This window comes from Zonotrichia albicollis, chromosome 3, assembly GCF_047830755.1.
Source record: "Zonotrichia albicollis isolate bZonAlb1 chromosome 3, bZonAlb1.hap1, whole genome shotgun sequence".
Lineage (NCBI taxonomy): Eukaryota > Metazoa > Chordata > Aves > Passeriformes > Passerellidae > Zonotrichia > Zonotrichia albicollis.
The window spans coordinates 71,292,804-71,307,433 of NC_133821.1; the positions used below are offsets into that span (position 1 = coordinate 71,292,804).

Here is a 14,630-nt window from a genome sequence, read left to right on the forward strand (position 1 = left end):
TGAATATTCATTTCAACTTTAAATACGGTTTTTGGTCTATTTAAAGTCATGAAAGAAAGCCACTAAATTCAAGTATTATTTACATTGAAGTTAACATTTGTGAATATCACTATGCAATATTTAAAAAATAATTACTGGGAATTTTATTTGTGTAAGAAAATCAGGATCAGACTTCTGAAGGGAAAATATTTCATTCTGCTTACATTAAATATATGAAGAATATCACATCATATTCTTTAAGTCCTGAACACAGGAGGAATTTTATCTAAGGAGACCAAGAACTAAAATCTACAAATAATTTAAAATAATATCTAAGCAAAATATTTTAATACATATTTGAAGTATACTGACACTGATTATGCAAAAACATGGATACCCATCAAGCAGTAATCCTATGTGGAGTAGTCTGTAGGTCAATTTTTTTTACGCATGCACAAAGTAAACATTTGTCCTTAATTTTGTGGAGGTATTGAGCCAATTCTCTGAATCTGCAGTCACAAATTCTGTGCATCAAATAAATACTTAAAGGAACAGCTACATCATGGTTCTTGCACAGAATCAGAAAGACGCACTGCACTGCAAGTGCAATTTCCATTGTATGTGTGTAAGATGAGCTGTGTGAAATACAAAACATATGCAAATAAAGCACTATTCTGCTGTGGCAGTACAGGGTACATTGGAAATTCACCATTCACTTACTGCAAGTGAACTTGAGAAGCAAATGCAGGGAATAAATACATTGTATTTACATTCCCTTACCAAGACTAAAGAAATTGGTTTGAGCCATGTTACCTTAGGTTTCTCAGGGTTGGCAATCCCCCAAAATATATTTTCTCGTGCCCTTTTAAGTTGAGTCCAAAGTGGCTGCCTGTAGAAGTTGTTGCTACGGTCTCCTCTTCATTAGTGTCTATGTCTACAATTGATATGTTGGCTAAAAGACATTTGAGATTAGTTACAAAATATCCACCATGAACAATGATGTTTTAATGTAAGAAACCAACAGAAAAACATTTGGAGGGTTAGCAGGTGAGGGAAGAGGCAAGGTGGGCCGTATTTTGCAATTAAGACACTGGATTTCCACATTATCAATTCCGGGCAGGGGAAGAAAGCTGCTCTTTTCTGTTTCCATAACAACCTGAAAAGCCATAGCAATTCTGTACACTTTATTTTTATATATTCTCTAAATCTGTTTCCATTTGGTGCCTTCTTTTTGTAATTCCACTGTAATTTGGAGCTAAAACTTCAGGACACAGTCATGACAAGAGATCATTTTACATTTAATTTGTGATCTCAGTCCAAAGATTGCCTCTTGAACAGGATTTTTAGTGTAAAAGTTTGTTAAACACTGACATTATGTGCCTTACAGATTGGTGATCACTCACTCTAACACCACTTACAAACCCAAAGCATCCAGTTGCTGTCATGTCCAATCTCAGTCTGCAGTCAGTGATGTGCTACATACAACCACCCTATTTAGGCGTCTGTTCCATGTATATTTTTTAATGTATGGATTAATACAGAATATAAAGTTCAATAAAAGAAATAAGACTTGGTGAAAAATGCTGAACAGACCTCAAGATATATAGGGACAAAAAAAAGGATTTATTTCCTTTCTTCCTTAAGAATTGAATAGACAGACTTTCTGCTACACCTTACCAAAACCAGAGTAATTTTCCTTTCATTTCTATACCTGTATCTTTTTTGTAAACACATGATTGAATGCTCTTGATAAATTACAATTACATGACATTGCATTTTATATTAATACCTCCTGGGTTAAGTATGAACTATGATAACTGGCTAGCAATAAGACATTCCTTCTCTAAAGGTGCAGCAAATCTGCAAGTGGCATCACTAAAGTAGGGTTACTTTGGTCCCTGTCCCAACTTCCAAGTCTCCTTCAGCTAAATGACAAGGAAGAGGGACTATGTGTGAGGTGTGAAGGCCAGGTAGAGAGCTGGCACTGCAGGGGGCAGAGGCACAGGAATGTGTTTAGGGGCTTGTGGTGACCCTGAAGATTCAGAATGCAGTAAAAGTTCAAACTGCAAAAGCTTCTATGTCACAGTAAAACGAATTTGGCTCAGGTAAGATTCTGCCAGCCCTATAACCAGACTACAAAACAAAAAAAAAGGGTTTTGCCAGCATGATAACCAGTAGTCTTTGTGATCTCATCAAATTCCACCACTTCATATTTTGTGCCAGTAACATGCTGAAGAATTAGTAGAACTACTGGAGATGTTCCCAGTTGTTCCCATGCAAATTCAGTTCATGACACAATGCAGATCATTAGGGAAGATAAAGTAGTGGTGTTTGTCTAGTTAGATAGGATCAATACTAAAGTCACTGCTTTTTTTAAGCACTTTGGTATATGCTGAGCATGAGAGGACTGTACAGGATAAAAGCTATTGCTGTCCTAACAAAAATCACACATGTATTTCATAACTCAGAACATGAGCCTGATGAAAACAACTTCTTTTTGATGGAAAGAAATCTTTTTTGAAAGTGGTGAGAAGACTTTTTTTTTCCCCAGACAGAGGAATTTTAGAATGCAAGTTATGATTGTATAAAATAATCATGCCTGAAAAACAGGCTACCTTCATAAAGCACTATTTGACAGTGCAATCACTCACATGCAACTTAACACACCTATAACCTAAACAAAAGAAGTTGCTAAATCACTAGAACTCATAATTCTCACCAGAACTTATAATTCCCACAGCACCATCCCCGTGATTAGAAGGTTAGGTGTACTGCACAGATAACTGGAAAAGTCATGCTGCTGACACCACAGGAACTTACCTTGCTTTTGAATTCTTGACAGGGTGAAAGATTTCCATTTGCCATCATTGTGATTTTGGTTGCTGATAACTGAAGCTGTACCTGAGCCCAGGTCGTAGCTGACCTTTATACGCCCACCACTGAGTTCTACACTCATGAAATCCTTCTGTTAATGACAAGGGTCAGATACACCATCATGATTCTTGTCCATTTTGGCAAGAGGCATAAGACATTAAATAAGCACTTTTTAACCCTGGGTGACTACAGACAACATTTTTCAAGCTTTAGAAAATGCCACAACTCATACATTTACTAGCCAGGACTCTCACATACAAAAGTCTGATGCCAAGCTCTTTTTTCCCCCTACATTCTCTTTTGGATTGCTAATTTAGTTGGAATTTTGCTGGCATCTTAGTTGCAGTTTTGGTGGGATAGCTGCACTTTTATTTTAGATTGAAGATAAAAATGGACATTATAATTACCTGAAATTAATACTCAGCTTTGAGTGTATATTTGTACTATAATTAGCATATTTATTGCATATCTCAGCTAGATTTAAACTTTCAAGGTAGAAAGCAAAAATAGTGAAGATGGTGAAGTGGGCATGTTTTGCCAGATTTCCAGAGAGTAAAATATGGAGGCCACAGAGCAACACAGAGATGGAGACAAAAGAGAGCTATGGACACTCTTGATTTCATCAACAACTGGCACCAGTATCCAAGCAGCAACTGGAGATGGCTGGCTGGCACAACAATATATGCTGCACTATCTCCAGAAAAAGAGCTGGCAGGATACAAAGAGCAAAACAAATAGCCAGAGAACTGGACAGCATTAAAGCCACTAGGTAAGTAATGGTGGAACTATGACCAAGGATGTAAACGTAGCAGAGAAATTTTTATTATAATTTTGTTCATGGCCAGTTCCACCTCTTCTCAGACTAAAACTGAACAAACTCAGTATTCTAGATGCTTAGGCATGTCTATCCATGCATCATCAGAAAGACGTGGTGGGACAGCATCACAAGAAACAAAATATACCAGGGACCAGTTGCTTGTGTTTTTGAGATTTCAACTAAATATTTTTTCACAGAAAAATACCTAAGTCACAAATAATGATTAGTCAAAAATAATGATTTAAAATAATCTTAAAAAATACTTTAATTATGCTTTCAATATTCAATTTTAAAAGTTCATTAGAAAAACTACATACATATTTCATTATCATAATAAAATTCTAGCTTTTTCTATAGTCACTCAGGAGGACCCTATTCCTTGATAATTCCAGCTATTTTGATAATTATTTCCAAAATACAGGAATCTGAAATAAGACTGATTTACACAAACACAGTTTTTTTGAAGTAGCAAACGCTCAGTAATTTTTCAAGACATCATTGAAAACTACTGTACTTAATTTCTGCTCCATATTAAAAGGATAAGGGAAAGACTGTCCCCTGTCAGTCACACAAATCAATCTGGATCAGAAATGCCAAAGATGAGTTATTCAGATCTGGACAGGTGTCTTTAGAAATAATTTCTCCCTGTAATGCACACACATTTGATACTGTGTGTCAATAAAAAGCCTTAAACAACTTTAAAAGTAATGGTTCTATTCTGTTTTAACTGTAAGAGACATTATTTGTAGATATTAGAAAAACACAATCACTATTACATCTTATTTGTTGCACCAGTCCCTCTTTAAATCCACTCAATAAAACATAAATGTTTTCTTTATATGAGTAGGATTTCTACTTAAGACTACTTGTCTCTTCCCATACTTCCCCTGTCATCACACAATATTTTAAACTATGAATAGACAAAACCAACTGAAAATGTTCACATACATAAACATCTGGGATAAAGGAAGATTAATTAATAAATTCAGAAAACCTGGAATTCTCCCCAGACTAACATAGTAAACGTGAGGTAGTCAACCTGGACACTATAACACTGTCTTCAGTGGGCCAGCAGTGAAGCATCATACCAGGACAGTGGTACCTTAAATTACAAATTTTTTCAAGATCTAGTGAATTCATTGACTGCAAAGATGGCCTGAAATCTGCAAGGAGCACAGAGGTTGGCTGGCTGCTCTTACCAAGTCATCAGTAGCAAGATACATCAGCAGAGCATTTGATGAGAAGGTCCTGAACTTGAACATGACTGTGGAAATGTTGGGGTTCCAGCGGATGGGGCGGCTCACCATGGCATAGCTGTCACCATCAAACTGCACCGTCCCTTCACCGTCTGCCACCTGGGGGCTGAAAAGAACAATTCCAACCATTTTGTTTTGCCATGTGAAGTTAAAATAAAAAGTGCAGGGCTAGGGAAATGTGGGCACAGCTCTTGGGAGTCTTCCTGAACTTGGTTCGATGTCTTATCAAACCTCCCGCTGACAGGGACAGGATTTCCCATTCTATTTCGAGAATGCAAACTCCTTTCTTTTGTGGGGTCTCTGCTCACTACCCTGGTGGCTGTGAAAGCCACCTCGAGGCACTGGACTCTGCTCCATGCCATGCAGGAGTGCAGGCACCCTCATCACAGCTGTCCATGAGCCAGACCCAGTTCACTGTGGTTCTAGGAGCCCCTCTATCACAGCCCTGTCACTCCAGCCCGGTTCTGGTAACTCAGTGACCACACTGACAACCCAGACTGGCTGCTTCCCCTCTCCCTGTCACACCAGACCAGCTCTGCTAACTCAGTGATCACACTTACAACCCAGACTGGCTGCTTCCCCTCTCGGTGGAATTGCAACCTAACTCCAGTTGCATGCACATTGGAATTTGATGGCAGCTGTGGAATTTCCTGCTACTTACCACTGAATGTAATGTAACTGCAGGTAGGTTCCCTAAAGAAGCACTGTGAGAAGCTGTGGGTGCTGTACCTACCTCACGGCACACCCTTTGCAGTCGCCTTCAATATCCCTGAAATTCCAGAGTCCTATCGGTTTGCTGTCTAGAAAGGTTTCCCCCATGCAGCCAGTGAAGGTGGTGACTCTTACAGCATCTGACTTCTGCAACAGAGAACACAAACCTCCTTAGAACTGAATTTGAAGTGATCTACTGCATCTGAAAATATTATAAAAATCATAAAAATAAATACCATATAAAATTCCCTATAAAATAATAATAAAAAAACCCCATAAGATGTTTTGTAACATTTGAAATATCAAGAACATTATTTAACCTAAGAAGCCATCCTACAGACCAACTGATCAATGAAAATGTGAACTGAACTTTGTATCAGTCTGAATGGGAAAGATTTCAGATTTGAGACTCTTGGGAAGGCCCAGGGAGAACAAGTCCTGAAGAACGAGGAGCTGCTTTGGCTTGCACCATCAGTTTTCCTGGCTGTTCAGAGAGCTGGCTGCTCTCACCTGTTCAAGGCCTAGCTGGGTTTTCATTTCAGACTTTCAGGAAAGGACTATGAGCAATCTTGCCATAGTCCACAATACAATAAGCAAAGTGTTTCTCTTGTAATGCTTGAAACACTGGAAATTGAGCAGACTGTCCAAGCTAAAAGACAGGCTGAGAACTCAGCTGTTACACTGTTCATGCTGAATTTTGGATGCAGAAAAATGTGCAGAGGGCAAAGCAATTAAAACACATGTCCCATCAGAACTCATTAATCTAGGGTTATGCACGTAGAGTAATGCTCATTAGAACATAGCATGGTACCATGATGAAGGTAGTAATCGTTGGCAGTACACAGAGTACTCCGCTAAAAATTATGCTTCTAAAAATACCCTGATTCATTTACATTTCAGTTCATCAATATGAGCTGATTGAAAATCTATACACTTAGCTATTTGAGATAGACAAGCACATGCTGTTTTTACAGCAATTACAAATATTAAGATCTTGCAAGAGAACATTGAGAAGTGCAATTAGAAAATACTCAAGGAAAAGTATGACTCAAAAGACTTAATGCGCTACTGATATTTCCCAAGGTAATTGGATAGGTTTTAATTAGCAACAAGTATGAACTTAATGTCACTTCTAAGAAATTCTTGATATCTAAGTATCATAGTCTTCTACAAGTCAGATGAAAGATGTTTTTAAAAACTGAAAATGAACTTTCTTTTTGGATACACTGCAGGAATGCATGCAAAAAGGGATGTGGACAAAACTGTAGGACAAATCTAAAGCATTCCAAACCCCAATAATATGAAAAAGCAGATTTCTGAGTCAGCAGCCTAAGTTATATCAGTAAGCTTGATTAACTGTCCAAAGAGCTGCACACTTTTAGAAAAGTCTTAGGTAAGATCTTCATTCTGTGAGCCTTACAACTGTGCCACATGATGACAGAAATTCCCAAAAAACCTGAAGTTATATTTTAATTCAGAGATGGTACTTGAACAAAACAAATCTGACAGTGTTTAAAACTCTACATTGCAAATATACCAGCCATACAAAACTTAAAATAGACTGCCTTCCTACTGCTGCCCTTGCCTTTATTTACCTGGAGAGAAAAAAAGAATTCAGGAAGATCTTCCTGACTAAAATGAAAAAATAGACAGTTCTTCAGAAAATATTTGGACAATATTTTTTCAAGCTTACTGAAGCTGAAAACAGCTGTTCTGACATTGAATTTTGCACTTCATGTTTTCTGCACATTGTGTTTAACACTTGAGGACATATACAACCTTGAGAGTAAAAAAAAATCAGTGAGTTCACTATTTGGGAAAGTTTAAATTTCAGCTTCTTTTAAAATGCTTAAATATTGATCAGGAATAGAATAGTTAATTTAAATTGTTTTGTAAAGAATGCCATTAGAAAATGAAGTGCTAATTAGCTTTTATTGCAGAATAATTTTTTTCAAAGATTTATGTCTATTCTATTTGGCATACATCTTCTATTCATTCCATGAAGTTTAGCAAGGTATAAGATGTCACCAGAAAAATGAACAGACAAATAAAAGATAAATAGATCAGGAGTATGTTGTAGATATCTGTAAGGGAACAAGGAGGGAAACTGGAACAAAAATAAAGGAAATAAAGCAGAAACACAAAAAGCAGACTGCAAAGGAGGAGGTGATACTGTGGATACAAGACAAAGATAAAATCCCAAATGCAAAGGAAAATATACTCTTGTATACATTGTTAGGAGACCAGAAATGTATGGAAAGAGAAATGAGTTCCTGTCACTCAGGAACCAAAAGCCTGTCAGGGCAGCAGCGTGTCCAAGGTAAAGCATCCATCTATCCAGCAGGAATTAGCTGTTTGGGCTAAATGCTGCATCAACACAGCCAGCTACAGGGCTTCTGATCAGGTTACGTCGTGCGCAGTGAAATCTCATATCTGTGCACCTTGGTCCAGGCAAATCCCAAAAACCTTTCCAAAGTGCAAGTGTACTACTTGCAATTAAAGCATCTACTACAATGACATCAGCATATTAAAATTTACTATTTCTATTTTAAGCAATAACAGAATTTGTCCACACAGCTTACACAGTAACACTGGAAAAGGCATTACCTTAATTTTTTCTGTTAAACCACCAACAAACAGCACAGCGTTAACATCCACGTCCAGAATGGTATATCCAGGTGGGGACACTGCACTGAATGTGGCTGGCACAATGCTGGCTTTAGGACCATCCAGAGCTCGCACCGATATTGTGCCATTTTTCCCAGTCCTAGAGTTTAAAAAAAAAATAATGAAGTACACAAAGTCAGTAGTTACACCAAACATAGGAAAATTCTATTTTAAATGGTGCCTTTTAACAGAAGCACACACGACTGACTTGATTATGCCTCATTTTGATACAAATGAACAGACACGTACGTCTGCATAAGCTAAAGACATCATCACAGAACCAGATCTTTTCCTCACTTGAATGTCCTTTTTGAACAAAATTCACTATACACATGACATGGACCTTGCATTGACAAAAAAAAGAATGTTTATTAGATTATATTTGAACTGAAATGAAGTGATAAAGCACCACAGTTTCCTTCACTGTGAGAAAAAGAATTCACATTTCCTGCAATGGAGCTGTCAGGCTGCTTTTCAAACAGTTACATACCCCATTAGGTTCAAGAATATTACTTCATTGTCCTTTATGAATCACATCAAATATTGACGGCAACACAGCAGCAATGGACTTTGCATTTATTAACTCTTTCTGCATCAGTTTGTTTTCTACTCCTTTGATGATATTAATGTACTAACTGGCATGGAAGGAGTTTGCTGACATATTTTTTCAGCAGAAGGAACACACTGTGGAGAGAAATGGTTCCTGAATCCTCTTTTTGAAACTTCTTCTAGATGGGTCTCACATTTACCAGTTTGCAGCCACCTGGGATATCCCCAGCTGAAGAGTACTGCTGGTATATGATGGAAAGTGGCTCCCCCAGTAGTCTTGGGTGGATTCGTCCTCATGGACTTGTGTGGGTCTAAGGTGCAACTGGTTTATAGCAGAAGGTTTACTGATGAGAAGCCCTTTAAGGAATAAAAGTTATAATACTTGAAAAACCAAGAGTCACTGAGCAGACTGACACTTTTTAGGATGTCTAATAATTCACAAATAGTATGGATGTCTTTCAACTTCAAACAGACTGAAATGCTCACAATGGAGTCTCTTCTATAAATAATTCTTTCTTATTTAGGGAGGACAATGGAGCTTGAAGAAAGATCTTGGCTAACTTGACAGCAAAAAGACATTGCTACCCTGTGCATGACAAGTTATCAGGTTGGAAGATATTGTTCAAGTGATAGTCAGTTCTGTAAAATTGGAGGATTACAGAGGATGTATCAGCACTATGGGGCTGATATGCAGAAGGACACTGAAAGAACACTAAATTGTGAGAAGCTGGCAACTTCCTTGGGGGTAGACAGGCCCTGCAGAAAGACCTGCACAAACTAGAGAGATGGGCATTCACCAACCGTATGAAATTTAACAAGGGCAAGTGCCAGATTCTGCACCTGGGATGGGTTTGTGTGTACAGACTGGGGAATGAGAGGCTGGAGAGCAGCCCCATGAAAAGGGACTGCTCAATGGCAAGTTGAACATGAGTCCTGGCAGCCAGGAGGGCCACACATGTGCTGGAGGGCATCAGGCACAGCATCACCAGCTGGGCAAGGGAGGATTGTCCCACTCTGCTCTGCACTGGGGTGGCCTCACCTCGAGTGCTGGGGGCAGTTTTGGGTGACAAAATATAAAAAAAAGACAATAAGGTATTAGAGAAAGCCCAAAGCAGGGCCACGTTCAAAGCAAGAACATTGAAGAGTCTGGAGGGGAAGCCTTATGAGTTGAGGCTGAAGTCACTTGGTCTGGTCAGCCTGGAGAAGAGGAGACTGAGAGGAGACCTCATTGCAGACTTCAACATCCTCACAAGGGGAAATTGAGGGACAGGCAGTCCCTCTTTAGTCCTGTGATCAGTGATAGGACTTGAGAGAACAGCATGAAGCTGAGCTGGGGGAGGTTTAGGTTGGATATCAGAAAAAAGTTTTCCATCCTGAGGATGGCTGAGTTCTGGAACAAGCTCCCCATAGATGTGGTCACAACACCAGTAGTTCCTGAATTCAAGAAGTGTTTGGACAATACTTTCAGGTACATGATGTGTCTCTTGTGGGTGTCCTGGAGTTGGCCAGGAGTTGGGCTTGATGATCCTGATGGATGCCTCCAACTCAGCATATTCTATATTCTACCAAAAATTTGTGTAATGTCATGCAGTGTTTGCTCCTAAGGAGAGGCATTATATAAATGAGATGACTTTAGCAAGCATCTCATCAGCATTAAATTATAAACTACCACATAGTAAACTCTGCTCCTTGACCCCTTGAAAACACAGAAAACCTTCACTGAAAAGCATGGCTTATATTTGCTACAGTACTTTAAGACTCAATTCTTGATGAACTAAAAGGGATGTGTCTATAGTGAACTTGTGATTCAGTCATCCTTTGCCCTCAAAAGAAGGGCACTGCTTAAACTCTGTCACTAACAATCAAAAAAATGGTAATACTTGAATCACAGTTGATTAAAATCACAACTAATCAGGTTCTGCTCCTAATTGAGGCCTACTGAAGTCAAGTAACACTGATCTAGTGAGTCTCAAAAATATTCTCTCATCCATCCGACTGTCTCACAAAACTGACATTATTTGCATGTTGTAAATCTGCTTTAAATAATTTTGTCACATACTGTTATGCTAGATTTTCCTTTGCTAATTGATACTTGGGTTGATTGCATCTTGACGCCAATTGGATTTGCTTCTGTAAGCAGGTAAGTAACTTGTAAGTGACATTTGCTAAACTCTGGTACCATCAAAGTACAGGGAATTCCTCTATTAAGTCCTATAAGAATAAATAAATTTTACTTCAATTCCATTAACAAAAATTCAAGGAATTTCCATTGTAACATCTGAATATACAATAAAATGCAAAGGATCAGTATGCTAAATAAAAAAGGTGATGAAAATTAAAAGTGTAGCTGGGAAAGTGATGCAATAATTATCAATTTAGTCTAACTAACTGGAAATTTTGGTGCATGCATAAACTGACCATCTCTGATCATTACTCAACAGTCAGATTTTTCATATTTAGATTTTATTTAGAATGCTAAGCAAACTTGAGAATTTTCAAACATCTGTGCCACATCCTTTTTTTCTAAGGCCCTTTGGTATTCTTATAAATGGCCAACAACCTATGATGAGTTCAACAGCATATCATTATTATTGTCAATTGTTGTCACCACTGAAAACAATGGCAAAATTCAGTAGAGCCAGAATTTCATCTTTTGTCCTCATGCTAAGCAGATGCCCTGCTCCAGCTGCTCAGGCCATTCTGTCGGGCTGAAAAAGCCTGTGGCTGGAACTGGGCAGAAATTTGGAGAAAATGTGTGAGGGAATAAAATGAGTAAAACTCTCCAACAGGTTAGGAAGGGAGCTGGAGTTATCAAATCAACTAAAATGTTCAGAGTTGAAGATTCTTCCATAGGGTATGTGATTTGTGAAGTCTGCCTTAAGAATGTAAAATCAGTCCCAAGCTCTTCATCTTAATCCCACAAATCCACCTAATGCCTCCGTAATGTAATTCTCCTAAACGCTGCTCTGTACTTCTGATTTGTGCAGCTGTAATCATTCTAAATTGCTGATCCAGCACTTTGTTCTAAACTAATGGCATGCACATCCTATATATCCAGGACAACCACCTAATAGGTAATGGGCTTTTGTAGCATGTGTGAATTTTACACCACGTTCTGGCTACATGTTCTGCTGAAGCAGCTTTCTTGCAAATGAAAGCCTGGCATTACTGTGTCATGAAGCTGCTTTGGTATGCATAATGTGAACTGGTGAAGATTTCAACAATTTGTATTGTACCCCAGTTTGTATTTTCCTAGCAGTAAGGTTTCATTAAGCCAGCTTCTAGAGACTGTGCCATAATTTCATTTAATTCTCTGGTCTGAATGGCTGATTTCAGTGATTTCATTAAATTATTTAAACTGAATGCCATTTCCTCTTCTGGGAGCTATGCATGTTACTAGAATTAGAGTGCTTTGTTTTCTTCCTCTTTCGTTCTCTCATTTTCTAACTATATTATCCATTCTATGTTTAATACTATGTGAAATTAACTGTAATGATGCAGGAGAAATTACTCAGCTTTCTATCAAATTGCAATACAGCTGATATTATCTAAATTACTAAGATCTATTCAAGATAAAGGCTATAGAGTTATGCAATCCTTATGCTGTGATTACTACACCATATGCCATGTGTTTGCTATTTGAATGAAAAATACAAGCTTCAGCTAACAAATTTGGGATTTGAATATTTATGTATCTATATTTCTAAAGTTCAAAGGCATTAAATAGCTGATCTCAAATTACAAAATATATTTTAACTTTTTGGAATATCTCTTCCTTTCATGAACTGTATCTATCATAAATATTTCCAGTCTGATGAGACATTTTGCCTATAGGAATGGCATCTGAATTAGAATCAAGATACTGCTGTGTGACAGACCATTCCCTTGCTGTATCAAGTACTGTATCAAGACCAGAAATTCAGAAAAGCTGCTCCTCTTTAAAATTCAAGGAGAAAAGAACAGTAGTTATTCGAGTGCCAAAACCTGTAACTGATTTTAAATGTAAGCTAGTTGAAGAAGACAATCGATAGAGTGATAGATAAACAAAAGGGAATAAATATAAGGAGTCATAGATTGTTGATGCTAGAGGGGAAATGTGTGATTAAAGTAAATCCTTGACAGAGAACAATTGACATTTCAATAGTAACTGTAGTGTATAGTGTTCAATAGTAACTGATGCAGGTTCAAAACCTTTTGTCAAACCAGACTAGAATTTCCCACAGCAGCCATTTTTCTAAAATCTTGGAAACGAAATATTGTCTTACCTAGAGGCTTCAATCCGGTACCAAAACCCATCGTCAATGGTCAGATCTGGATATTCTACCCGTCCAACTCCAGATCCCACATCCCACAGGAAGCTCACCTTGCCTTTGCGCATCTCTATGGCCAAGAAGTCGGTCTACATGCAAAACATGAAAATAGAAGTGATCTTGTACTTTGATTAAGGAAGTTTTTCAGAACTTTTCACATTTCAGAAGGTCTAATGAGGCATCAGAAACCCACACACAGACAGTAAAGAATTAACATTAATTCTCACATTGCTCTAAAATGAGACTCTCTTTTTCCTGCTTTTATTGGTTCAAATAAGGAATCTTAAGCTAAAGACAGCAAATTATTTCTCTCAGTGATATGCAGCAAATGACTGCCAGACATACAGAATGTTAATATTGCAGCCATGAACAGAAGGACTTAACTCAGAGGAACACTCTGAAACATACATTGGATGGCAGAAAGATGTTGAGATACATGATGCCATCCAGCCTTTTCATTTTGCATTAGGAAAATAAAATACATGTTGGAAATGTTGAAAAATAGAATATTTTTCCATTTACTGAATTAATATTGGGTGTTCTAGAAGTCTGTCTGCTATAGGCCTCATGGGAAACTGAATCATTCACCATTATTATGCTTGAAATTGTAGTCTTGACTTAAAATTACAATAAATAGGAGCTTTGACAGATGCAATATGATTAGCTACTTCATTCCCTAAGGAAAACCCACAACCAACTCCAAAATTACTTTGGTTGCACTGTGAATTTTAAAGCTCTAATGTAGTTCATGTACAAGCCTACTATTTTGTATCTAGTTAAAACAAAGATATAGGTAAAAAAATTGCTGGTCATATCTTAGAAATCACTATATTAATACCAAAGACAGTAAATGTCTAGATTATTTTAGACTCCCTACTACTGCTTTGAAGCCTCTGGGTGAAAAAAAGCCTTTCTCATCTTCTTTATTTGTCAGTACTATGATTTGATCGAGCAACTCTGACATGAAAGGCAGGAGACAGACTCACAAACTTGGCACTTCCAAGGTAAAAAAGCAGATTGTCAGCAACTACAGTCTTCACATTGACAATGATGGTGTTGTATGTTCCCTTCTTTATTTCTGGTCTGTACGTGCGAATACAATTGCCTCCAGAGGACACGGACACTTTGATCTTCAAAAAAAGCATAACAGAAATAATTCAGTTCACTGCTCATTATTTCAGAATTAACCATAGAAGATTCCAAATAATTATAAGACTATTACACTTTTTTTCCCCTACACATTTTTCTGTTTCATGTACCAGGGAATTGCTTGGCTATGTAAAAAAGGTAGAAATCGAATTTTCTTTCTGGGATTGTTTAGTAAAAGGAAATAAAATCTCTTTTTAGAACTCACATTCATAGAACTGTGTAGATCAAAAATGGCTAGAATATATACTGGTCTAATGCTGGTAACAGTGGAATTCTAGAAGTACAGATGGTCTATAAGTAGAAGATGCAGCTAGGAAA

At 37.7% G+C, this 14,630-nt stretch overlaps 1 protein-coding gene across 4 annotated transcripts in view; it reads right to left on the bottom strand.

Moving 5' to 3' along the window:
- The window catches only part of LAMA2 (laminin subunit alpha 2), a 344,097-nt gene that overhangs the window by 27,584 nt on the left and 301,883 nt on the right, over window positions 1-14,630 (bottom strand). For all 4 annotated transcript variants that reach the window (XM_074537835.1, XM_074537834.1, XM_074537833.1 and 1 more), the window contains 7 exons: window positions 14,150-14,293; window positions 13,119-13,252; window positions 8,245-8,404; window positions 5,660-5,784; window positions 4,870-5,032; window positions 2,800-2,944; window positions 793-931 (listed from right to left, as the gene is read on the bottom strand). In XM_074537835.1, the coding sequence (XP_074393936.1) occupies window positions 793-931; window positions 2,800-2,944; window positions 4,870-5,032; window positions 5,660-5,784; window positions 8,245-8,404; window positions 13,119-13,252; window positions 14,150-14,293 (1,010 nt within the window). The remainder of the gene's footprint in view (window positions 1-792; window positions 932-2,799; window positions 2,945-4,869; window positions 5,033-5,659; window positions 5,785-8,244; window positions 8,405-13,118; window positions 13,253-14,149; window positions 14,294-14,630) is intronic.